The 25,933-nt window shown below is 30.9% G+C and overlaps 1 protein-coding gene across 6 annotated transcripts in view; it reads left to right on the top strand.

Annotated features, from left to right (window-relative positions):
* Nucleotides 1–25,933, top strand: part of LOC145252724 (uncharacterized) — a 104,011-nt gene that overhangs the window by 46,965 nt on the left and 31,113 nt on the right. For 4 of the 6 annotated variants that reach the window (XM_080112573.1, XM_080112570.1, XM_080112572.1 and 1 more), the window contains exons 5-9: nt 2,078–2,234; nt 3,819–5,128; nt 20,367–20,482; nt 23,114–23,472; nt 25,190–25,262. In XM_080112573.1, coding sequence (XP_079968699.1) covers nt 2,078–2,234; nt 3,819–5,128; nt 20,367–20,482; nt 23,114–23,472; nt 25,190–25,262 — 2,015 coding nt within the window. Of the gene's footprint in view, nt 1–2,077; nt 2,235–3,818; nt 5,129–11,618; nt 11,636–20,366; nt 20,483–23,113; nt 23,473–25,189; nt 25,263–25,933 lie in introns of all 6 variants that reach the window. The other 2 variants (XM_080112575.1, XM_080112574.1) reach the window with 2 other exon arrangements.

Raw genomic sequence — 25,933 nt, 5'->3', positions numbered from 1 at the left:
GGGGGGGCAACTCCCCTTGTCCAATTTGAATAGCAATTGTTTGATATAAGGAAAATATTTCCACATTGATCAAATCTGATTGCTTTCGGACATTTCCACCGATAGACGGAAAATACCGCCAGAATTAGTGTCGCTTTTATTATAGGAAAAAGACTAATCCACATGCGGCGAGCGAAAACTGTTGAATATTTATCTTCCCAAAGTCGAGCAAATTAAATAGACAGGCGAGCTCCGTTATTAACTCGGAGATATTACAATTTCTATTTGATGTTTGAATTTATTTAAGTAAGAACCAAATTGACAGATGCCCGCACGGAAGTCGTAGAGCGTTACAACGTAAGCAATAGCTATTCAGCAAATGAGGTCAATAACCAGGTTTGTTTGTTATAAGCAAAGTAAAAAAAGAAAACATAAAAACGAGCATTAAAACTTAAGCGGGGGGGGGGGGGGTAATCAAAACATCGAGAAAAAACACAAAAAAAAACTAACGTAAGGCAAACAAGCGATGTTAAATGTAAAAATCGAAAAAAGAAAACAGAAAAACAAACGTTAAAACCAAAAAAAAAAAAACATGTGAAAAATGGCTTAAATAAGCCTGTTTCGATATTAAAATTTAAAAAATCGGTGGGTACCCGGGTATTTTTTGGGTGTGTGGTCGGGAGTGGATAAGCGAAGTAAAAAAAAAAAAAACAGAAAAACGAATGTTACGTGAAAAATGGCTTAAATAACACTGGTTCAATATTCAAATTTAAAAAATCGAAAAAAAAAAAAAAGAAAAGACATCTCACACCACGATTCGAACCCAAAACATTTAAATAATGAACCAACGCGACGTACATGAAATTTAGTCAGTTCTTCAACTATTTAAAGTAAATCAGGTCATGACGTCATCTGATGCATTCGTAAAACCGGTCGTCGTCACGAGGGGACGGTTTTTGTTTGTTTACAGTAAAGTAATTAATATCAGCGATAGTAGCTGCTGCTACTTCTACAGATCGTTTTTTTAGATACTTTTTAAAAATAGAATGATTTTTTCCAGGTATCATGATTTTAAATTGCTCGTCACCACAAGATAAAGCTGGTTATATTTTTATTTTTAACAGATAAATGTAGTAAAAAGATTGATTTATTTAACAGTGGGTGTCCAAAGAAATTTTTTTTCAAAATTTTCCAAATTCGCCATGTTGAAGTTTGTTTTTTTTTTTTGTTGTTTTTTGTTTTTGTTTTGTTTTGTTTTTTTAACACAACAAAAAAAATGAGCTGTCAAAAGAATTTTGGACAACCAAATCTATTAAAAGTGATATCTCTTCTAGTTAATTTCCAAATTTCATGACGAAATTCTTAAGAAAATCGTGATACTACCATTTACAAATGGGGGTGGGGGTCATTACAAAATCTTACCGAAAAACGCTGTTTTATGATGTTAACACTTTTAACACTTTAAAACTCTTAAAATATATAAGGGACGTTATTATTTATTAATTTATTGGAAAGTATATTCATTTTCGAACAAAACGGTGGTATTTTTAAGACTTAAGTTGCTTTGGTTTTTAAAATATGACAATTTTAGCAGCACCCCCTTGAAATCCGTTATCCAAAGCGTTTTCTCGTCCGTGTGTATTGCTACTTTAATATGAAACTATCTTTATATGCAGACACAATATCATACATACTAAATTTGAAAAACACTAATGTTATTTCTTTATTTTTTCTTCTCATAAAATATAAATCACTTGTCACCAAAAATAGCAACCTAACTCTAAATAGCCTGAAAAAAAATATTAATCACACAAAAGAAAGATTTGTACATTTATAACAAAAAAGTAAGGTTTTGTCTATATTTAAATGTTATCAAGATAACTCCCAAACTAAACAAGATGGCACAAGTTTAAATCAAAGTTATTTTTTTAACTACAATTACCTGTAGTAAAAAAAAATGCCTTCATTTTTACTTCAGTTACCTGTTTTTAATACTGTAAACTAGACTGGTTTGTAATACTAATTTTGTGATGATTATTTCTGAAATTTTCATTTTTTTTTTAAGTGAATATAATTTAACTGATTTTCTTTTCTTCAGGTTCTTGGATTTGTAAAATTTGTGATCCAAGAGGTAGCAAACGGGGTCGAAAATGTAATGATATGGCAGCTAAATTACCCAGAAACAACCCAAAAACTTTGAGGAATGGCACTGATAGAGTATCACTAAGAACCAGTACTAAAAATGGTTCAATCAAGTAAGTAGATGCTCTAATCTTAAATTTTCCTCTGTATCAAATGATCTACATTTTAAACTTGTAGTTTTATTTTCACATCAGTAATAATTTGATTTTATTTAATCTTGCTATTGCAAGATAATTAGAAAATGCAAACCTTATGTGTATATTACAGGGTGTTAAGGTTTCTACGTATAATTATCCTTATAACAGGCTAAGTGTTTGCACAACTGGAGTCTTTTACTGATGAATTTACCAATGAAGAGACACGTAACTTTCAATAAAACGAATTCATATTTCAATGGGTGCTTTCTTTTCTTTTCTTAGAGAATCATGATTATGGTTAATCCTTTCAAAAATCAATTTTCTAAAAGCAATAACAGTGAAGTGTTAAACACTAAAAATATTTGACGACTGATTATAAAACTTGCTTCCAATCAGATTCCAAATGTTAGATCTCTCTGCCTGCCATAGGGATAGCCATGTTTCTGTATCAGTTTTTTTTTTTTGCCGGCATATTTAATATCTTGGCTAATATATACACGTGCATGGAGGAAATATTTTTTCAGTTATATTTCACCCTTTATTTATACCAATCCTTTTATTTATGAAGCTCAATATATGTTAAATTTAGCAAGAGCATATACAAATGGATGACAAAAGTTATATTCCAGATCCCTAGATTTTATTCATCTTACCATTTATTTCTTCCAATGTCTATATATTAAAAATAACACTATACATTAATTCTGTCAGCCATTGATGCCTACAGTTTCATAGCAACACTGGAATCAATAGTTGAAAGACTCCTATGTCCAGTATTCTTCAGCCCAACAGAGTGGATTTCCATTGTTTCCGTAAAATTGCAGACATTGATATTCAATTGAATTAATAAATTGTGTTGTTTATAATAAAATATTTATGATCTTACAGATGTAATTAAACATTCTGGTCATTTCACCTATACAAAATATTGCCTTATATCATGTATATATGATTATTTCATGATATGTCAGAACTAAAGATACTAAAGATTAAATAAAAATCTAATTACTTTTTTAAACATCTTATATAAATAATAATTGATTCAGAGAAAAAACATGTTTTGTTTCATATTAATTTTTAACCATTCACTTTGATAAACTCTATTTAAAAATAATGCTAAGCTATGTACAGGTGTGTTTTTCTATGTATTTAATATATTTTTACACTTAAGACAACTGATACAGTTTGTGTAGGTATTTGTACCAGTCAAACATATCTCTTAGACGGTCAGTAAAAAAAAATGTAAGTTATGTAAAGGCGAGAAATGCATACCATTTTATTAAGAGAAATATTTGTAATTACTTAGAGGATTTAAATTATAATTTTTTTTCATCCAAAAACTTAAACTAAATGTTTATCTTTTGTTATTCAATTCTTGTAGTAATAATGTACTTTATGAAATATGTAGTGCTTTCAATTTATTCTTTCCTCTCCATTATTGATATGTTTAATTCCAAGAATGTATAATTATGTCCAAATTTGGTAAGTGTGAAAATACTTAGATTCCTATTGGTCTTGACTGAAAATTAGCATGTATTTAATGCTGTTTTATTTTCTCAGGCAGTTTGCTTGCCATAGATTACCTACACAGCGGCAGCAGCAACAACAACCACCATCATCGTCATCTAGGGGAACTGCGTGTGCTGTTAACAACCAGTTACGCCCTAAAGGACAGCGCAACAAAAGCACTTCTCTTCCTCCTCCACCGCCCAGTAGTTGCAGTGCGAGTCCATGCCAAAGGGACCAACTTCCAAATCAACATCTTCAACACCATCAAAATCATCCTGGTAAAGTAGCACCTCTTGAACAAAATGGCGAACAGTGTTCATCGTCTGAGAGCGAGCCAGAAACCGATCATGGGGAACTCCTGGGCACAGCTGTTGTTTTGCCGTTCGAGAACAAACTCCACAAACCCAGAGGCCTTATTGACGGCTTATCTCGTTTCTTCACTCCCTCAAATAAGCGTAAATCACGGGTATCTCTGAATACCTGTCCTGCAGGCTCCTCCTCTTCCTCTTCTTCTTCATTGTCCTCCTCCTCCTCTTCCTCCTCTTCTTCGTGCGTAAAATTACAGAACCGGTCTAAGTTGTCATCCCAGTCCCAGAGTAACTCTCAACAGGCGGCTAGTAAGCTGATAAAAAAGTCCAAACTCTTACAGGTGAACAAAGGCCGCAAGAAAGTGGAAGGACCGCCTGGTAGTGGACAACTGAAGGGGTTGTTTGATGGTTTGTCTCACCTCTTCACTGCGCACGGTGAGTCCAGAAAGCGTAACATACCCGTGTACACCCCCCCTCGACGGATGCGTAGATTAAGGCATGTGGAGAAACGGCCACCAGCCACCACTTCAGATGAATCGGCAAACACCAATTGTTTACCATCTAATTCTATAGTTACCTCCCCTGCCCTTGTGGGGGGTCGGGGCACTGTTATTGTGGGACACACTGCCGCTCAGGATAGTCCAGTATCAACACCGACACCGTCCAGGAGGGGTCGGGGTAGAGGGAGGGGTCGTAATTACTCAAGATCTGACCTTGCAGCACCTGGAGGTATTGTCGCCACAACAACCACCACCACCGTTGCTGCTGCTACTACTACTACTACTACTACTACTCCTACTATTACTACTACTACAACAACCACAACAACTGCCGCTGCCGCCGCCACCATCACCACAACCACCGCCGCCACAACAACTACCACCGCCACAACAACCACCACCACTACTACCACCGCCGCCGCCGCCACTGCAACTACCAACACTACTCCCTCAGCCGACAAGCGACAACGCCAAGTCAGGGAGGACATACCCACGTCGACTGACACTCCGACAATGGGGAGACCGCGAGGGCGAGGACGGCCCCGGCCCTCCGGTAAGAGACTGAAGATAATTTGCGTCTTAAATAATTACGTACTTACTGAATTCTTTTGCAAGCTACTAGTAGTAAAATATTTTTGCCCCCTCCATATATTTAGTCATACCTTCTTCATCCTCAACCTCTTCATCATATCATCACGTTTCGACTTTGTAAGCGTTTATCTCCCCTGGCACATTGATAGGCATGCTTTTTGCCGCATGTGTTGCCATTCACGGTGCTTCCATCTCTCTCTCTTTCTTGTGTTCTGTTTTGCATGCTTTACTCTGTTGTTCGTCCATGGTTTATACCATAATCATCACCATAAAGTTGTTCTGGCCTACACGACTGCATGCCATTGGGTTGTTGGCACTTAACGCAATGCTTGGCTTTAATTTTTTTTTTTCTTCCAATTTGATCGCTCTTTTTCTACCATCACTCTTTTATATCTTTATTATACACACTGCTCAAATACTTCAAACATTTATCTGTAGTCAGTTTTTTTTTCTTCTCTACAAATATAAATACGAGTTATGTTTTTAAACATGTAATCAAGCATTTTATTGATTTCTCCTATTACAGAAGTTTTTATTTTAAAACTGGCTCTATTTACTTGGCATAGCTCAGGTGGAGGACTTGAAGAAAAAATAATTAAAAATCTAGTTATGTTTATATTTAGTAGATTTTCAGTGATTAAAAGTAAGATATTTATGCAGAATACAGACTACTATTTTTTTTTTTTTTTTAATATATATAATTCAATGTGTATTTATATTAGTACATAGCGATAAGAAAGACACACACAAAGATCTCTTACCATGCACAGTTTATGTAAGTGTTGTTTGTACCGGGTGAAGATACACTCGATAGCCTAACAGTGGTTTTGTTGATATCAGGCTAAGACATATTCCTGTTGAAACCAGAGTACATTTCATCCAGTGTGCTGATTTTTCAAAACCTCACCTAGACTTTTATCCATGTCAACGTTAATATATCTATTACTATGTTTTCAAATATTAATTATCAATCTGCTTGTGTATAATAATTCAATATAAGAAAACAGGAAAAATCAAATTATTTCAAGATGGCTAATCTGAAAAGAAAAATATATATTCAAAATGTTTTGCTGAGGTGGAATATTTGTGTTTTGTTTTGTTTTTTTTTTAATCACAGCTATTCAGAAATATTTAAAAAAAAAAAAAAAAAAAAAAATTCTTTCATAGATGCACAATATATACTTCAAATTTTTACCTTCTGCGTTTTTTTTGTTTTGTTTTTTTTCGCATCAGCCATCTTGAGAAAATCTCTAAACAATAAAGACAGAACAGAGATGAATATAAACAATTTTCAGTTTTCCTTCACGTGTATGTATGCAATATTGGGTACATAATGTAAGGCCTTACAATATTAGTACATTTATGTATTAATTTATTTAAAAATATTTCAAGTTATATCTTCGTTTCCTTCGCCCTGTTTTATGCCCAGTTGTGACTTAAGATTTTAGATTACTATTCTCTTAAAATAAGATTTTGGTTATGCATGTATATACATTTGAACAGAATTTGAGGCCATGATAATTTGTATTATTCAGACTACTATTCTCATTTTGGTTAATTACATAATGTTTTATAGCCTATATAACTGTCTTCCGATGCATTTCTCAAACTTTGGAACGTATACAAAATTTTGGTAACAATTATCTAATAGATTTGGTATAGAATTAAATACAATATGGGTAGATAAAGTTTCTGAATTTTTGAGATGAGAATTGGTTGTTTGTATTATTTGGATTCATCGGACTACTGTTCTTATCTTGAGTGTCATTTACACAATGTTTTAGTCAATGTAACTTCCGACCTTCTTGTCGAACTCGAGAATGTTTCTATTAAAGAGCATACTAACTCCATGAAGTAAATAACGGGTTCCGTTTGAAATTCCATCCAAATTCCCAGAGTTCAACAAGATACACCTGAAGAAGGTTGGAGGTTACATTGACTAAAATGTTGTGAAAATCACACTCAAGGTGAGAGCAGTAGTCCGATGAATCCAAATAATACGAATATGGGTAGATTTTTTTAATTTATCTATAGATAAGTAATAATACTACTAGACAAAATAAGGTTTAGTGTTCCTAAAATTCATACTTGACTTGTTCAGATGGACACAACTGTTATTGATTTAATTATGAGTTCTAAATAACTGTCTTGGGGGGGGGGGTTAAAGGTTCAATCCTTACTATAGGTGATAATAACTAAGAACAATGTAATGATTAACTTGAACGCTTCCATGGCTAACAGAAAGATAACCATTTATGGACTTAAAGAAACATTCTACTCAAAATTCAATGTGAGTTCCTAAGTTTGAAAAAATGCACTTGTTGCAAGTAACATTGTCTAAAACATGAAAATACCAAAAGTAGTCTGAATAATCCAAATAATATTGAATTTATAGTTTCATATATTTTTTGGTTATGTTTATCAGAACTTTTTTCTCTCCTCTTTTTTATTCATTTTGTGTCCTGCAAATGGTTTCTTTCTATTAGAAGTTGATTTTAAAACATTTGGGATATTTCATGCAAATGTTTCATTCATTGAATCATTTCTTCAGATGTTAGGAAAATTTTGGAGTTTTCTTTTTACCTGTTATGCATGTTATTTTATTTATTGTTAATCACCAGTTTAAAAAATGTCGATGTTCTCATTTTAAAATTGAAAGACTAAATATATTCTTTAAAAAAAAATGAGTTATTTTATCTTTATATTTTTTAATCTTTCCAGATTTTGTCTTTAAAAATGATCATTTTCGTACAATAAATTCAATTCATATTAGTCTCATTCTAGTCAATCTACTTTTATTTTAGTGTATCATTGTACAATTAGTCTAGGAAAAGAAAAGTTTCAAAATATACTGGATTCAAGCAATGTCAGTTCAGGAAAGATGCAATTGTGGATTGCACAAATTTCATTTCATTATAGACTCCTCATCAGGCAGCTGTAAGTGGGGGGGGGGAGTAGCTAAAGTACCCGTCGTTGACTGGATTCAAAAACAGCCTACAGAAAATGGACTCTGATTTATTAAAGTATGATAGGTTATGAAAAGGAAGGGTTGTAAAGAGATAGTTTCGAATTTGAGGTATCAAAACCAAAGCAAAATATGATGAAAGTAAAAATAGATAAACCCCATAATTTATTATACCATACCTGTTCACACTGAAACACTTATCACAATATTCTGTGGATCTATATTAAAAAACCTTGTTAAACTTTGTGACATATTTCCATTCTATGGAGGTCAGGCGTGAACAAACACCCCATAATTTTATTATACCATATTTCTTCAAACTGAAATATAATTATCAAAGTATATTTATGCAGATAGATATGAAAAGTCTTTATTAAAGTTTGTGCCTATTTCCATTCTATGGGGGTCAGGCGCGAACGCAGACCCCACAATTTTATCATAACACTTGTAAACGTTTTTTTTTTTTTTTGTTTTTTTTTTTTAAATTTATTATTTCCATACTTTGTGGACCACTGTTCTGCCAGATGAAACATACCCATTCCTGTGTCTCGATACATCTTCAATCATTATATGTAATCAGTTTTTTAAAATAGTCAACCATATAGGAGCCTATTCGTGACCACACACACAGACATTCAGCTTTATATTATAGATATATATATATATATAGAGAGAGAGAGAGATAAAAAGGAACAAACCAAGTTATGTGTTTATCATGACGTTATATATATAAAAAAATTTAAAAAAAAAAGAAAATCTTATTGTTTTCTACAACACTATGCTCCTTCCCCTTTGAATTTCCAAAGACTTTTTTCGATTCTGAAATGGGACAAGGTCATACATTTCATTACATCCAAAATATATTTTCAAATATTTGTACTGGTGTTTTGTTTTTTTAATTTCATTTATCCAGAGGAAGTTTTGCAATAAAGACGAAACGTTGAACACATAACTTGGTTTGTTCCTTTTTTGTCTCTATTTTGTCGGAATACTATTTCCATTATTCTCATCATATATATATATATATATATATATATATATATATATATATATATATATAATACACTTGTGTGCATGAGTTTCTTCCTAAATGGGCTCAGCCATTTCGGAACCTATCTTTTGCAAATTTCACACAAAGTTAAGTCATATTTCTGGCAATATTCTTAGATATGTTTTGTACAGAAATTCATCTACTATCAAAAATCGAAAAAAATCTGGTCTTAAATATAGTCTCTTATAGATAAAAAAGAATTTTTACAGGGGGATATTTGGTTACACTGATTTAACGTAAAATATTCCCCTGTAAAGGTTCTTTTTTATCTTTAAGAGAAGACAAACTATTTTTAAGATCATCAAGCCCAAATATCAGCTGATGTGATATTGTAAACAAACACAGACAGAATTTGATGAACGACATTATCATTATTATTTTTTTGTAAAGTAGTCCACCATGAAAATTCCTTGTAATATATAATATTCGATAGAGGATTGATTCTATAATAATACATACGCAATCTGCATGAATTATAATATCATGTTTATGCGTATTGTATGACCGGGCAACGCTGGGTGCTGAGCTAGTATATATATATATACACACACACACACAATCTCTAACTTTGACCAACAAACTCTGCCGAATGACATGGCACGTAAGGGAAAAAAAAATTCCTGATGAAGGCTTTATAAGACGAAAATTTGAAACTTTAAATAAATAAATTTTGTTTATTTAAAAAAAAAAATACAGATACACACATGGTCGTTCTTTCTAACCTCATATTTTGAATTCCATTTTCTCCGTGCTTCTAAAAAGTGGATTACTACTAAACTATATATATTTTAGTGGCCTAGCAAGGCCATATGGAGAAGCCAACCAAGCAAAAAATCCTTAGCAAGATTCATCCCAAAGCAGCAAAACTAAAGCTGCCTTGCCAGGTCACTATATATATGTAGGTAAATTTGGGCATATTTGATTGGTTTGAAAATATAGGTTTTTTTTTTGGTTTTTTTTTTTTTTACCAATTGTCATAAAATTTTAACCAAAGAATAGTATTATAACCTTCAAAAAGTCTGCAAATGTTCATGTAGATCATCCCATAGAACCAAAGATATGAGCATTTCAATATTTAATTTGGCTAAGAGTGTGTGTATGTATGTGTGTATGTATATGTATATATATATATATATATATACATACACACACGCCACCCTTTTTGGCAATTTTATAAGTTCAAAATCTCAGCGACTATTGATCAGAATATATATAGCATAATAAATATTTGGAATCAAGTCTCCCCTTGCTGTTATTTGTTTTAGTCTCCTTTCCATCAAGGCCACAGGTTTTGGGGAAATATATATATACACACCCCAACTGGTGAAGTCAACCAATGTTGTTTAATAACTGGATTCAAATCTAAAACTTCAAAATGGGCAGTTTTATGTATTATGCCCATAACAATCCTTTAAAATATTCAAAAGAAACTGAAATTTTAGAAATAGTTTTATTAATTCATGTTTAGTCAAAATTAATTAGAATCTGCAGTATCTAAATTTTCACAATTTACAGCCTTACTCTGCCTAAAACTAAATTAAACTAAATACAGCCCATATTACTCATCTTGCACCTAGCAGCTGTGCTTCAACTTTAATGAAGTGCCATTTTTCAATAACATTTGTTTTAACATTGTTTGTTATTTAGGAAGATGGTTTTGCAACTTATTTCATAGTATGTTTTTGTTTAGTGATTCATTAAAGTTTTGGGGGTTTTAAATGAAGGTCAGTAATTTGAATTATTCCATCTACTATTCATATCCTGGTTTTATTTTCACAATTTTTATCAATGCAATCTCTTCTGCAGGTGCATCATTTTAAACTTCAGAATTTTGAACTGAACATTACTTAGTGTTTTTGTCATGTCAGCCTTGACTGAGTATAAGTGTTAATTTTATGTTAGTGTTATCACCTGTAATAAGGATTGAATTTTCAATCACCTGAAAACTGTCACTTAGAATTGATTACTAATCTGCGCCATTAGCAGCCAAAACAAATAAAAACCAAGATGAGAACAGGAATCTAATTCATTAGTTATCTGTAGTTTTTTTTAATTTTTGTAAGTAAAAACGAAAACTTATCTAAATATAATTTAGTTAAAAAATTTGGTTTTGTTCTTTGTTTTTTTTGTCTGAATTTAATTTGAAATGTTTCTTTAAAAGTTTCATTATTTGACTTGATAATTTTCAATGCAGACTTTTGAATTAGATTCTTTATTCCACTCCCACCCAGTCTGCTTCTCTTCTAGTCTGTAGTTTGGTGCAACTGCTTTTATGGTTTATAGGGAAAACTAAAAATATTTTCTTAGAAATCTACTTTGTCTTTTTTTTTTCTACCTCTTAATATTGCTATCAAAATTTCCAGCCCAGCATAAAGGGTATCAACTTGTTTTAGTATTCCTTGTTCAATTATCCTTTTTTCTGTTATTTTTACAAAGGGATGAGTCTGTTCCAGGTAAATAGATGCTAAACTTCCTAACACTAACTTTCTCATGTTCCATTTTGTTTTACAAGATTTTTTTTCTTTAATACGATCCATTTTATTTTTTAAATAAAGTAATATTGCATGTGTTATCCTTTTTTTTTTTATTTAAATTAAAATCTAAATTTGTTTCTCATTCGAAATTTTTGTGATGAGGATTGATAATTTCGGTTATTCAGATTACTTTTCTCATTATGGATGTTATTCTAACAAAATTTCGGACAATTTCTTTTCCAACATTATTCAGATGTCTTGTCAAACCCCGAAATCTGTATGAAATTTCCAACTAAACCCTTTATTTAATCCACTGTATTAAGCTAGTTCTTATTCCATCAGCCATGACAGGGTAGAAGTCTTAAGTAATTTGTAATTGTATTCTTACCTTCAACCTCTAAAAGACTGTCACTTAGAACTGATTATTACAATACTTTTTGATTATTATACCACAACTTTGTGACAGTTTTCTGAAGATTGAAAGTGTAGTCCTCAGTACAAGCAGTACTAGTAATGCAATTATGAATTCAGACTTCTATCCAGCCATGGCTGACAGAACAAGAGCAAACTATCAATTAAAGGGTTCCTTTAAAATTCCATACAGGTTTCTGAGTTTAACAAGGTGCACCTGATGATGGTCAACAGTTACATCTGTCAAAATGTGAGAATAACATCCAAGATGAGAATAGTAGTCCAAATAATGAAAATTTGTTTGTTTTTACATTTTCATATTTTCACATTTTTAAATTGATTTGCTTTTTGCTCTTAAATTCTTATTTTTAAATTTTTATATTTATTTTTTAATTGGCCATATATATATATATATATATATATATATATATATATATATATATATATATATATATAATGTGCCTTTTTATTTGTGTTGTGAGCTTCTCTGTAAAGAAGTGCCTTTTTTATATCTATATATATATATATATATATATAATTCTCAAGGGAAGAATTTAATTTTGAAAAAATTCATTTGAAAATTTCTTTGGCTCTCTTAATAAATATGATAAACTAATTTTAGTTTCATATCCATCTTAAGACAGTTCTTTTAACATTGTAAATAAATTAATATTTCATTTGTTAAACAATTTCTTTCATTTTAACATTTTTGACTTTATAACTATTTTTTTAACTCGTTAATAAATTTTCAAGTGATTTGAGTTTTACTTTTTTACAAAAAGAGATAAAAATGTGGTTGTTTTTTTTTCTCTCTTCTTACAAGCTTTTTACTATTTTTTTTTTCTCTTTTAAAAAGCAAACCTGATTATTGTAGCTTTTTTTATGTTTGTAAAACTTAACCTAGCCAGATTTTACTGATGCAAATTTGTGGCCAGAAATTAAAATTTAAAATAAAAGAAACTGCCTGACAAATCGGACAAGATTTAACACTACTGTGTACTTCTCCATTTGAGGGGGCTTCATAGCACTAAAGCACTTAAGATATTATTATGAATACATATTACCCACCCCTTGGTATGTATGAAGTTTTTTGATGCCCTTCAAAATCCTGAACTACTTGAACGAAATTGCTTTACTCTGGGCTGGACAAGCTTTAAATTGTCTTCTTGAATAATTCAAGAATGCTACCAATGGTTTGTCAGTTTTCTTTATCTGTCCTCAGGTTGGTTCTTGATTTCTCAGGAAATAACCTAGTGTTCTTTTTTTTCTTTCTTTCTTTTTTTTTCTTTTCCTTTCCTGTTTTTCTTCTTTTTTCTTTTTTTTTTTTTTTTTTTTTTTTTCTTTTTTTTTTTATACTGACCCATGTATTGCTTGGTTAAACCAGACTCTGGCTGCTGCTCTTGGAGATGAATCCTGTTGCTAAAATTTGGTTTTATTGTACTTTTTGTCTTGGGCCTTCTGTGTATTGTTTCTTTCTCTTTTTTTTTTCTTTTTTTTTTTCTTTTTATTTTTTTTTTTATTTATTTTTTTTGTATTTATTTTTTATTTTTATTTATTTTTTAAATATAACTCCTTCCCCTTATCATGAATGCATCTGTTTTTGTATAGTTTCAGTTTTCCTATTCCACCTTTTTACAGCCTCTTCTCTCCTCTGCCTTTATCATTTGGGGAATATTCAATTTAAACATTTCAATCCTGCAACAAATCTACAATAGTGTTGTTGTGGATATTTGGATTTTCTTCGTTTTAACACCCATTTTATTGCACACTATTAAACATTTTTTTCTGAAAAATCCTAATTTACCTGTTTACAAATCTGCATTTTTTTTCTTTATAAATGTTGAATACTTCCGGAATCATTTCAATTTTATTCTCTGAAATCGTTTTTATAAAACTTAAATTTATAGTATTTGACTCGATTTCTCAGATCAGTTATTGTGTTCTGGTTAGCTTTTCTTTTTTTTTTTTTTTTTTTTTTTTTGTGCCATTTTCACAACATTTCATCTGTATATTCTCTAGCCTTCTTCAGATGCTTTTTCTTGTAATTCATAATATTCTAAAAATTTCAATCTAAAGTGGATAGAGCCATTGGCATCAAGATATTTATGATCGAGAGTGCACAGTGAAGATACTTGAAGGCATTCATTTATAGGAGTCCTGTCCAGACTTAGATGGTCTCATGCTCATGCGAATTAAAATATTACAAAGTAATGTAAAACGCATGCACTTCTGAATGCAAACTATCCAAGTGGAGTATCAGTTTGAAATTCCCAAACGATTACCAAATGCAAAAAAAAACAAAACCCTGATGACCCAATTGTTAACAGTTGAAATGTTGTGAAAATGATAATCAAGATAGGTAAACAAAAGCTAATATGTGTAAATAATTGAATCAATTATACAAAGCAAATGATTTTAAATAAAACTTAAAATTCAAAACTTAGTTGATTTAGATAAAAACTTCTTCGTAAACTTTAAGATAAAACAAAATAATAATCTTTTTAAATTTATAGTTGACAAAATTTTGTTTTATATTAATGCATTTTATGTTTTGTTATCTTTACAAGTTTATAGACAATCGGTTAGAATGGATGAAGTGAAAATGTATAGGTATTTAAAACAACTATTAAAAGAGGGTTTGTTGATTCCATGTTAGAAACAGTTAAATGAAATATCCTTATTCTGTGAAGAAGAAAGAGTAGACAATAGTATTGTTGTATAATAAAAAAAAAAAAAAATCATTTTGGCTGAACTGGAAAGAGATTTAAGATAGACAATAGTAAACTTCACTAAATGTAAAACTCCAAGCTCCATAGCAGGTTTCATGCAGATTGGTGATTTAGAAGAGAATCAGCCTATATACATTCTCTTCCTCAGGAAAATACTTGCATGGGCAAGTTTTGAAAAATTAGTCTAACAAACTATTCATGCGTCAAGCTATTCTATTGGTTGATTGGCTAATTACTCATGTAATTTTATTAAATTGTCTCATTAATTATTGTGTGTTTGCTATGTTCACATGTTATTTTTGGTATTCATGAATTCAACTTTTTGCATGAAATCAGTTTTAAGATATTGTGGCAAAGACTATATCTTCTTGCAAAAAAAAAAAAAAAAAAAAAGATTGTTCTGTCTGTTGCTTTGCAGGAAAAGAAAAAAAATCATACTTTAAAAGCAAATATTAAACAACACCTCGCTCGTCTATTTAGTTTCTACTTAACACTTTTGCTCATTTTCTATTCACACTAGTTAATTACATATATCACTCAAAGGTTTGGTTTACTCAAACAATAAACAAGTAGCCTATAAAGTGTGTAACATCTCTCACCTCTGCTCCCCAAAAAACCTATTTAAAATATAAAACTATACCTAGTTCACTAAAAGGCAAAGTAGGATTTAGGTTCCTTCCCTTAAACAAATGTAACACTCTCAGCTATAGATAGTCGGTCTTGGAAATGGCTAGTTATCTTGTGTGATTTTGTCGAAGATTTGCTATGCTTTCAGATGTGGTTCCTGTCAACACTGTCGGAAGATATTTACTTTTAGCTTATCTTTCAATCACATGCGGAATGAATAAAAGCTTTGTAAATGATTGTTGCCAATTGTTTACGTATTTGGTTTGAAAGTGTTTCTTTTTCGGCAAACAACACAGAACATAAATTCCTTTTGAGATGTTATCTACGCCACATATTTTTAGTATTCTTTACTCATGTGGGAAATGACAACTTTGGCATGATTCTAATGGGCTTAGTTTTGATGACTTTTTGTACAACCATCGTACAGTTAAATTATTGTTTACAAAAATATCTCAGTAAGTACATGAATTTATACTATCTTATTAAATAGATACTTATATGTACATACTACAATTTTATAGATATATACTTTTAGTTAAATGCTGATGTTTTTTTTTGTGTTTTTTTCTAAAATAAATAAAATAATTATTGTAATTACATTTTTAGAAAAATTGCAGTAAACTCAAAAAATCATTAAAGAAAAAAAATAATAAATAACATACCTTACTTACATAGAATTTAATCTACTAATCTGGATACTTTTAACATGTTGAAATTGCAAGTTCTTTTTTTTTTTTTTTTTTTTTTACAGAATGTTTTCAATGTTTATTTAGCGTCACACTAAAACCAAAATGGTTCACCATGTTAGTTCTTAGATCATTTAAATTCAAGCTGCAAAGAGTTTTTAAAAAAATCTTCTCTACCACTAACATTAAGTCCGTGGCATGCCCCACACCCCCCAAAAAACTAAGTTTACTCAAGCAAAGTCATTACTTTGTGTTCGCCATGTTTTTCATGTGTCGATAAGATACAATCATCAAAATTAAATTCTAAAATATAAAAACTTTCTCTCCACATGTTAAGTGTACCGGTTTCTAAAAGATTTGATTCTATTTCATTTATTATAAAGTGTTTTAATTTTTCCTTTGATTTCTCACCTATTGACTATACTGCAATTATATTAAATTATTTTTTTATATAGAAACAAATGCAGAAATATATTTTAGCTTTATATATCTATAAATAATTGCATGTACCTTATTTTACAAAATTGTTCATTTTTTTTCTTTTTTAATTTTCTTTTATTTTTATTTAAGCCAAGGTTTTATTTGTCCCCTAACCCCTCTAACAGTTGGTATTTTATTTATTTTTTTTATTTCATTTTATTTATTTTTTTATTGTAATGGAGAAACTTTTACCCACTTTGCTGCTTGCACTTTTCATGTCATTTTCCACCTTGGTTTCTTTTCACAACTCTTTCTCTTTCATTTACCCACCTGAACCCAACAAATCCATTGCATGTTCTTTATCTCTCCCCTCATTAATTCCTCATCATCACCATCCCTTCACATTCCCTATTCTCATGCAATGGGTTCTTCAGTGGGGCATATAGTCATTCATCTCTATATAATTTGCTGCTATTACTTAGCTATTGCCTTTTTTGACATTTATTCAAATTACTTTTATATCATTGCTTGAAGGTAACTTCAATCTAAATTGACTTTTTGTTAAATACTGCCTACAAAATACAAACTTATGTTTAATCTTAGTAATAGTGAAAAAAATCTGTACATAGAACAGAAGCTTTTAATTCCTCTTCTATTTTTCAATAGTTTTCCATCTTTTTATTCAATTTGAATTGATTTAACAGGTTTTTATAAATGTCTATCATTTACATGTATATCACTTTGTTTTGTTTTTGTTTTTTGTTTTTTTCCATAAAAACAATTAAAATTGTTAAATCTGTATTAACTCGTATACCAAACATTTCAGATAACAAGACCAAGGCAGTTTGGTAGAATTGGTGAATTAAATTTATGAATGAAAAAAAATATATAGTAGTTTTAAAGCATTTTTAATTAAATTTTAATTTATTCATAAATTTTGCTCATGCCATTAAACATACTGTCCCTTGATGAAGGTGTTGTTAACTGAAAAGTTGGTTATTTAAGCTATTAAAATACATTTAATATTTTTCTCTTTTTAAATAACATTTATGAATTCTCAAATATTCCATAAATAGTAAATCCAAACAAATTTGATTAAAAACTATGTAATTTTCTTTTTCATATTTTAACATTATTTTCTTGGTTCTGAAAATTGTTGGTGTAGTAAGGATGTATTTATTTAATGTAACTTTTTTGAGTGTTTATTTAGCATTACACTGGGTTTAATGACTTTATAACTGTCATTGACAACAGAATCATGAGTGATCTTTATTCCTGTCTTCCCGATTCCCAAGCGGCTTATCAACCTGAAAGAAGCACAGCCAAACAGATTTTAGCCAATTGATTGAAAAATCAAATGAGTTTAATAAACCATTATACATCATTTTTATCAATTTTTTTACAAAAGCTTTCCATAGTATCAAATTAGACAAACTTTGGTCAATTTTAGACAAAACCCTTCTCAACAAAAACTACATTAATCTTCTAAAATCACTTTACGACGGCTCACAGGCTTTCATAAAAACTGACCTTGGTTTTAGCTGCTCTGTAAACATCAAAAAGGGCATCAAGCAAAGAGATATGTTTTCAGCAATCTTGTTCTGTGTTTCACTAGCTGCTGTTATGCTTAAAACAAAAGAAACTTGCCAAAGCGGTTTTTCTATAGGTGGAAAAATCCTCTCCAATCTCTCCTATGCTGATGACATTGCTCTTGTTAATGAATGCACACATAAACTTCAAATTTTTGTTAATTTATTAGCAAAGAATGCAAAGGAGATGGAATTAGAAATAACCTAGAGAAAACGGAATGTATGTCTACAGCTAAATCACAGTCTAACCTAAACATAACTATTCACAGGGCCTGGATATGACCTTAAAGTATATCCGGTGGTGAGGCCTCAGCTTGCGGGCTTTGGGGAGTGTGGGACCACCCTTTAATTGCCATTGCTCCCAGGTCCACTCTGACCCAGACTGGTAGTACCTGTTAGGGTCCCAACTATGGGTTAAATAGAAACTGACTTAAAAAAACAAATATACTCTATTCAAAAATTGTTCTTTGAAATCATTGGATTCGGCATTAAATAACCTGAAAAGGGTTGATATGCCATAAAACAACCAGCCATAACTCTTCACAGTAAACTCATCAACCAGGTCACCCAATTCATTTATTAGGGCATAAACTGACTTTCTCCAGTGATCACAAGACGACATTGAAACACAGAATTGGGCTGGGTTAGGCAGCTTTCCAAAAATACAGCACCATTCTAAAGTCAAAAAGGTGCCGATAACTGTTAAAGTAAAAGTTTTGGTTCATGTCCTCCCAGTAGTTTTCTATGGCCTTGATTGTATCCCCTGGACCAAACAACTAGCCAATCGCATTGAGAGATTTCAAAATCACGTCATGCGTTTCATTACAGGACATCACCCGATTGAAAAAAAAAAAAACAATATCCACCCTCTGTCAAACTACTTTCCTACCCACTCTATTTGATAAACTTTTGGTCATGTCAAACAATCAACCACTGATCCGTCAAAGTTATGCATTGAGGCTATGCTAGAAGGCAAAAGGAGCAGAGGAAAGCCAAGGAGAAGGTGGAGAGAAAATATTTTGGATTAAACATTTCTCAACAGTTGGGCGTCCATCAACCAACTTGTCCTAGATCGGAAGGAATGGCAAAAAATAAATCACAGGAGTTCGCAATCTGCACCAAGCGAAAAATGTGATTCATAATAATGCTTTTTAAAAAAAAAAAAAAAATTTTTTAACCACAAATCTTTGCTTTGTACATACTCATCATGGAATGAAAAATCACTAAAAATCGTAAAATTTGATTTTCTTTTTAAAAAAAAAAAAAAAAAAATACTACTTAATTTGTGATTTTTGGAGTATGACCTCTTCATTCTGTAACGAGTATGTACATCATAAAGACGTTTTTTGTATTTCTGTTTGCTTAATCAAGTGTAATTCTAAATAAGCGCCATTTTTTATATTCATTATTGAAACTTGTTTAATATCAAAAGTGCTCAAAATGGACTATAACGATCTTACTACATAAATATGCCCAGTAATCTAGGTTTCTTGCAGAATTAAGAAAATAATTTTAAAAGATACAAAAAAAAATAGTTTCTGATCAAACTTTCTGGATAATGATTTGCTACATATAATTTAACATATTATTTCATGAAACTTTCTGAGATACTTTGTATTTAATGGGAATATTCTTATTTTTTATATGTTTATGAACTGTCTGAATAAATCTGCAACCTGGACACTCTGTTCTTAAGTGTTTGAGTCTCCAGGCCATAAGTTTATACACACTTAATAACTATATAAATATATAAAAATTTAATACAAATAAAGTTTGATAAAATTTAACTCTAAAACTTTTTATGTTATAATGCTGTTGATGCATTCAAGACAGTCGGTAGAGTGACTTCAGATAGATCTGTTTGCATATTTTCCAAAATCTATCATTTTTATTAAAGCTTGACTTTTACTGTTAAAATAAATAAAAATTCTGCTATATTAATTTTTATGAACAATTGAAAATATTTTTATAGTTAACAAATTACCCGTGTAATTGAGATTATGATCCTTGCTGTCTTATGTTTTTAGATTTGCATAATTGTTTAATAGATGTTTCAAATGATTCAGATTTGAAAAAAAAAAATTCTTCATGCGCATGAGCATTTTAATTTTAAGATAGTTTTATAAAAAAAAAAAAAAAAAAACTTTCAGTTGGTTATGCTCTCTCCATTTTATATTAATTGAAGGCCTGTTTCCTTATCGCATCCTTTTATCTTTGATTATTAAACCGAATTATAATTTTCTTCTAGATTCTTCTGAAGCTAGTCGAGCCACAGCAGTTCCTGCACTGCCTCCTGGAGTCACAGAAAATGATGTGGATTTATTTAAACGTGCTCAGGAAAAAGCTCAGCAAGCCCTCTTAGAGGTAAAAATGCTTGTATTTCTTTCCAATTATTATTTTTATTGTCTTGAATTTGTAACTTGTTTTTGTTTCAAATTTCTCTTGTCAATCAATGCTGTGCCACATGCATTCAAAGCATTAGATTTGTCTAATCTGGTTAGGCTATTTGAGCTTTCCATATTTTGGCTGTGACATCTAGCTTAATGAGACATTCTCTCACCTCCATCCCTAAATGTACAATGCAATTGCTTCTCTTTTGCTTATTGCATACAGAGATGCAAATTCTTTGCTTTTCAGTGAAATTCTACTTTTTTTTTTCTTTTTTTTTTTATCAAGAAAAGGCAGATTTCTGCTTCACTCACTGACACTTCCTATAGATGAGAGTTCGTCACTTTTTGATGGAAATATGTTTTGTTTTTCTACTAAGAAAAGGCTAATTTCTGCCAAATTATTAGAGCCTTACCTCCTTATTTACTGAAAATCTTACTTTTGCCGTGAATGGGAAGATCAATCATTTTGAAAAAAAAAGCACTGTCCTCTCTGCACCTGTGCATCTTCAACTATTTCTTAGATGTCAAAGTACTTGTAGTTTCCTTCAAATGCAAGTATACCACCGTACAAAGACAAATGAGTCATCACCTTCCTTTATAATGTCCCATTAAATTGGCCTCCTAACGCAAGAGAAGTATTTTCTAAAATATAGATGGCAAACCAACTGATTCAAAATAGAATCAGATGAAAACCCATTGACAAAATTATCTTTTCTAATTCAAAACCTCATTTAGTTCTGTGTATAACCTTTACTACATCCGGTTGTAAGACATTATAATGGGAGCTTTGACAAATATCTTAATTGCTATTACTCACATGTCCACTCTGTTCTGTAGTAGTAGTAGTACTGGTCAGGATTCCATCTAATGTCCTATTCACCATTATTTCACATTCTTTTGTCAGCATAGTTTTACATAAACAAAGTTCCCATTTATTGATATGGGTACCAACTCCTATACTTTTGAGTGTGATACTGTACTCCCATCTCAAGCTAGTCTCAGAATTATTGTTTAGCATTAGAGAATAATTCACAAAAGGAAAAGTAAGGAAGAAGTAAGATATATGGGCGAGATTGTAGAGGGTCACAAATCTGAATTCCTTAGATAGGATGGTGCCCTGACAGTTTGATTGTTAGTTTTTCTAGGTGGTCGGATAGCAATCAGCTGAGAAGAGTAGATGTGGCTAGTTCCAGTGACCAGCTGAGAGGGGACCGAATATCTAGGGTTTTCAGTTAAAACTAAAAATATTTAAAAGATGAGTAGATTAGGCATTAGAAAGTGAGTCAAGTTAGTTGTTTGAAATGGATTGGATTGAATAGATGACTTTGGCAATGACTTGTCTTGACAGACAAATGAGCAGTTAGGTTTTAGATGCAATTCTGATCTAGAAAGACTGGAACCTAATTCTGATCTGGATTCTAGTGACTGGGCTCCAATGGTACATACACATAGGCCTGTTATCAACAAGTCAAATAAATGATGTATCAGTGTTTGTATTTTTATGTTAGTCTGCATTATTTTTATTTTTGTATACAACTTGCACCCCAGTACACATGCCCTCTTGATTGCCAATACAAAACAATACAGCCAAAACTAGAAGAAATCCTACAGCACAGACATTAAAGGTCAGTCATCAGGAAGAATTAGTATGGTTTTTCACTACAGTAAAACCCCAGGATGCGGTGGCTCTAGTATGTGGTTTTTTCAGATTACGATGTAAGAGACAATGTTTTTCCGGCCTCTGCTTACGGTATTTGCCCCACCTTACAGTGTTATTTATAATGTTATTTGATTACATGCATGTGTATCATGTACTGTACCATATTCTGTTACTAATTTTTAATGTCGTATCCCAGGGTTCTACTGTATTTCAGACTTCTGTTTCAAATACAGATGAGCTTGTGGCTTGTGCAACTCCTGTGACTTGCACAACATCACAGATATTATAACAAAGGAATGGTGCAGGTGAATGGTAATACTGCAAGGGTTATTGGTTCTCTTCATGAACTAGCTGCTTCTTCTGATATTTTAGACCACTATAGTATTTAGCCTGTGCTTGAGTGGAGTGGTGGGGGCGTGGATTTGTACCTTTTCAAGGGTGTTTAGAATATAATCCGGTTTCAAACTAACAAGCTTGAGGCATGCTTATGTTGATTCTTACATACGGTTAAAGCCATTTCATATGTATAAAAGATCATTAACAGACTATATGCAAAAACATTACAAATCTAATTATATATGTACTCTCTCTCTCTGTCTTTCTGTTTACCTGTATTTTTACTACGTTGTTTGGTAACCCAAGAAATCTATTATAGTGAAAACTTATTTGGGATGTGTACTATGCAAGAATCTGATGTTTGTCTGTCCCCTTTGTTTTTGACTAATGTCAGTCATAATCAAGAGATTTATTGTATCTCTGCAAAAATTGTTAACTGTGTTAAACTTCTATTCTAGCCAGAATAGATAAGCTTTTCCTCTTCTTTCTGTTTTAATATTGTAATCTGCAGAGAAGCAGTCTCTATGATAATCTGTTCTACAGAATGAAAGATCTTCCAAAATATCTTCTATTCATGAAAAGTGTTTGATAATTGTTTATTACTTACAGGCATCTTGCAATGGGTCCGATAAGAAAAATATAGCCAGTGGCAGCAGCGACAGTGGTGATGGTGGCGGTGGCAGCACCAACAACAATAGCAACAGTAATAGTAGTAGTAGTAGTAGTAGCAGTAGTAGTAGTAGTTCATCGGGTAGTAATGCAAGCACTTCTGTCACTGCTTCCACTCACAGTACTGCTTCAGCTGCCGCCATTGCTATCACCACGGCAACCCCTACATGTCCAAGTTCACCTTCATCATCTCATCCACCGCCTCCAGATACTCAGGGACGCTTTCCTCCATGCATAGAATTTGGCAAATATGAAATTCAAACCTGGTATTCCTCACCATATCCTCAAGAATATGCTAGGTATGTATGGCTTGTCGTATTTATTGATACATTGCATTAAGTATAGACAGAATTGTATATATCTTATTATTCCCCTCTTGGCAGATCATGGGGTGGTGAGAAATCCACCAATTTTCTTTTTTTTTTCTTTTTTTTTTTTTTTTTTTTTTTTTTTCTTTTTTGTTTTGTTTTTTTTTTTACTTTTCAGTTTAGTGATGAAAAATAGGAGTTGATTGGAAATGTTTACTGGAATAAAATTACTTATGGGAATGTTTTATTAAGTGTTTGTTGACTTTACATTTAAAAACGGCCATATTGGAATCTGTAGAGAAACTGTTTCATGGTAACGTGTTTCACAAAATGGAAGTTTTTCAAAAGAACTTCCATTCACGGAAATTCTGTCTGCTGCTATGTGCATAGAAGAATAAACCTTCTTTAAAGTTGTGATAGCAAAACAATTTCTTTGCTGTGAATATCGTCCAAGGAGAGGCTACAAATTGGCGCTCAGTCAAACATCTTCCATGGAAATAATGATAAAGACAAGCAAAACTGAAAACTAGAGATTATCCTCTTACCGCTTACTACATTGTAGAGTTGATTTTGTTGTACTCTGGCAAGAAGAGCAGCAGCTTCTCAGATTTGATAGTAGAGCTCCACTTTCAGATGTAGAGGATCACCCCGAAAGTCATGGTAAAATGATCATATTTTTTCAGCAACCTTACCAGATGATTAGACGTCTTCTATTTTAACACAAACACTAGTTGCAAAATGAATTATAAGTTCATATCTTTCCCAACAATAAGTTCATAATTGACTGCAATGATTGGTATATATATTATTCCTTAATTGGAATTCATTTTTGAGATGAGCATTATATATATTAATTTATTTTTATTTTGGACTATTCTCACTTTATTAGTTGTTATTTTTATCTTTATTGGTTGTTGTTTTTCACATTTCACCAACTATTCCTCTGGCCTTTGGCCGCGACAGATAGGAACTTCGAATCTCCTAATTGCATTATCAGCAATCACTGCCATCCAATTATAATATAATTTTTAAAATGTGTGATTTTTTTTTTTTATAATTCTTTGTTTAATTTACTACCACTCCAGCACGCAGAATTCCACCAGGTGGTCAAGGAAAAAAAGAAAAAACAGATACTTCATTGACAAGGATGTTCAACATCGAAATATATCTGATATATGCAAATAAATTTGTTTATATTTTTTTAAAGTGCGTTGTTTTCAGCTTTCAAAACGTATTTATTTATATACGTAATTATTTTATATATATATATATATTGAAAATAAGGCTAAAACTCTATATATATATGAGGTTTAGCCTCCTTTACCATAAATCACTAGATTTGAAATACATTTGCAATGTTTTAGAACTTCAGGTAAAAGTCTACAATTCAGTGTTATAATCCACTGATGTATAAATTTTCATCTTGTAAAAAAAGAAAAATACAATCTAATAATGATTATAAGGAGTAACAGTTTCTAATCAAGATTTCTTTTTCTCACCACCCACTCAAAAATATCCCTGATATATAGTTCTGGCATTCAACAGCTCATTTTTTTTTTTTTTAGCAATATTAACAAAATACGATTTATAATATTCTTATTTCTTTTAAAAGTTTCATTGAATATCTTTTAATATATATATATATATATATATATATATATATATATATATATATATATATATAATATTTCTTTTTAATTTTTTGTAGATTACCAAAATTGTACATATGTGAATTTTGTTTAAAATTTATGAAAAGTCGAAGTATATTACAAAGGCATATGGTAAGGTTCATTTGGTTTTCATTATGTTATGTTTTTTTTTCTTTCAAAATCGCAACTAATCTTGTGTCTAACCTGGAGAGAAAATATCTCAATCAGATTTAGAAACAATATGAGTGTGTAAATATTTGATGTAAATAATAGATAATTCTAATGGATAAATATCTTTTAAAAAAATCTAATTGATGGCTACCATTTGTTTTGGGGTTTTTTTTTTTTTGTTTTTTTTGCAAATCTTAAAAATTATCATAAATTACCTCACTTTTCCCATTGACTAATTAAGTTTGTGATTCTTGAATATCACATTTATCATATTAATAAAATTATTTGGATATAAATCAGTTATTTTAAATGTATACAATTGTAAGTATTTCAGCTTTTCTATGCCTACTAATTTCCATAACAAATTCTTAACTCTTTCTTTTTTTTTTTTTTTTTTTTTTTTTTTTATCAATCTTTCCATTATAATAACAAATTATGCATTAAATAAAAAATAGTAAAGTGTCTTATATTGAAAGTATTAAATTGTTCTGAACTATAACACAAATTTATCTTGTCAGATTTTCAAAGTCAGGCCCAAATAGTAATTAAGCTGACAAATCAAACTTATCTTCTGACTAACCATTTTTCATTTGCTATTATTGTACCATGTTATTGGTAATATAATAATGCAC

Source organism: Euprymna scolopes, chromosome 29, assembly GCF_053919585.1.
Source record: "Euprymna scolopes isolate OS-2025 chromosome 29, ASM5391958v1, whole genome shotgun sequence".
Taxonomy (NCBI): domain Eukaryota; kingdom Metazoa; phylum Mollusca; class Cephalopoda; order Sepiida; family Sepiolidae; genus Euprymna; species Euprymna scolopes.
This window is presented reverse-complemented; position numbering and strand designations above follow the sequence as displayed.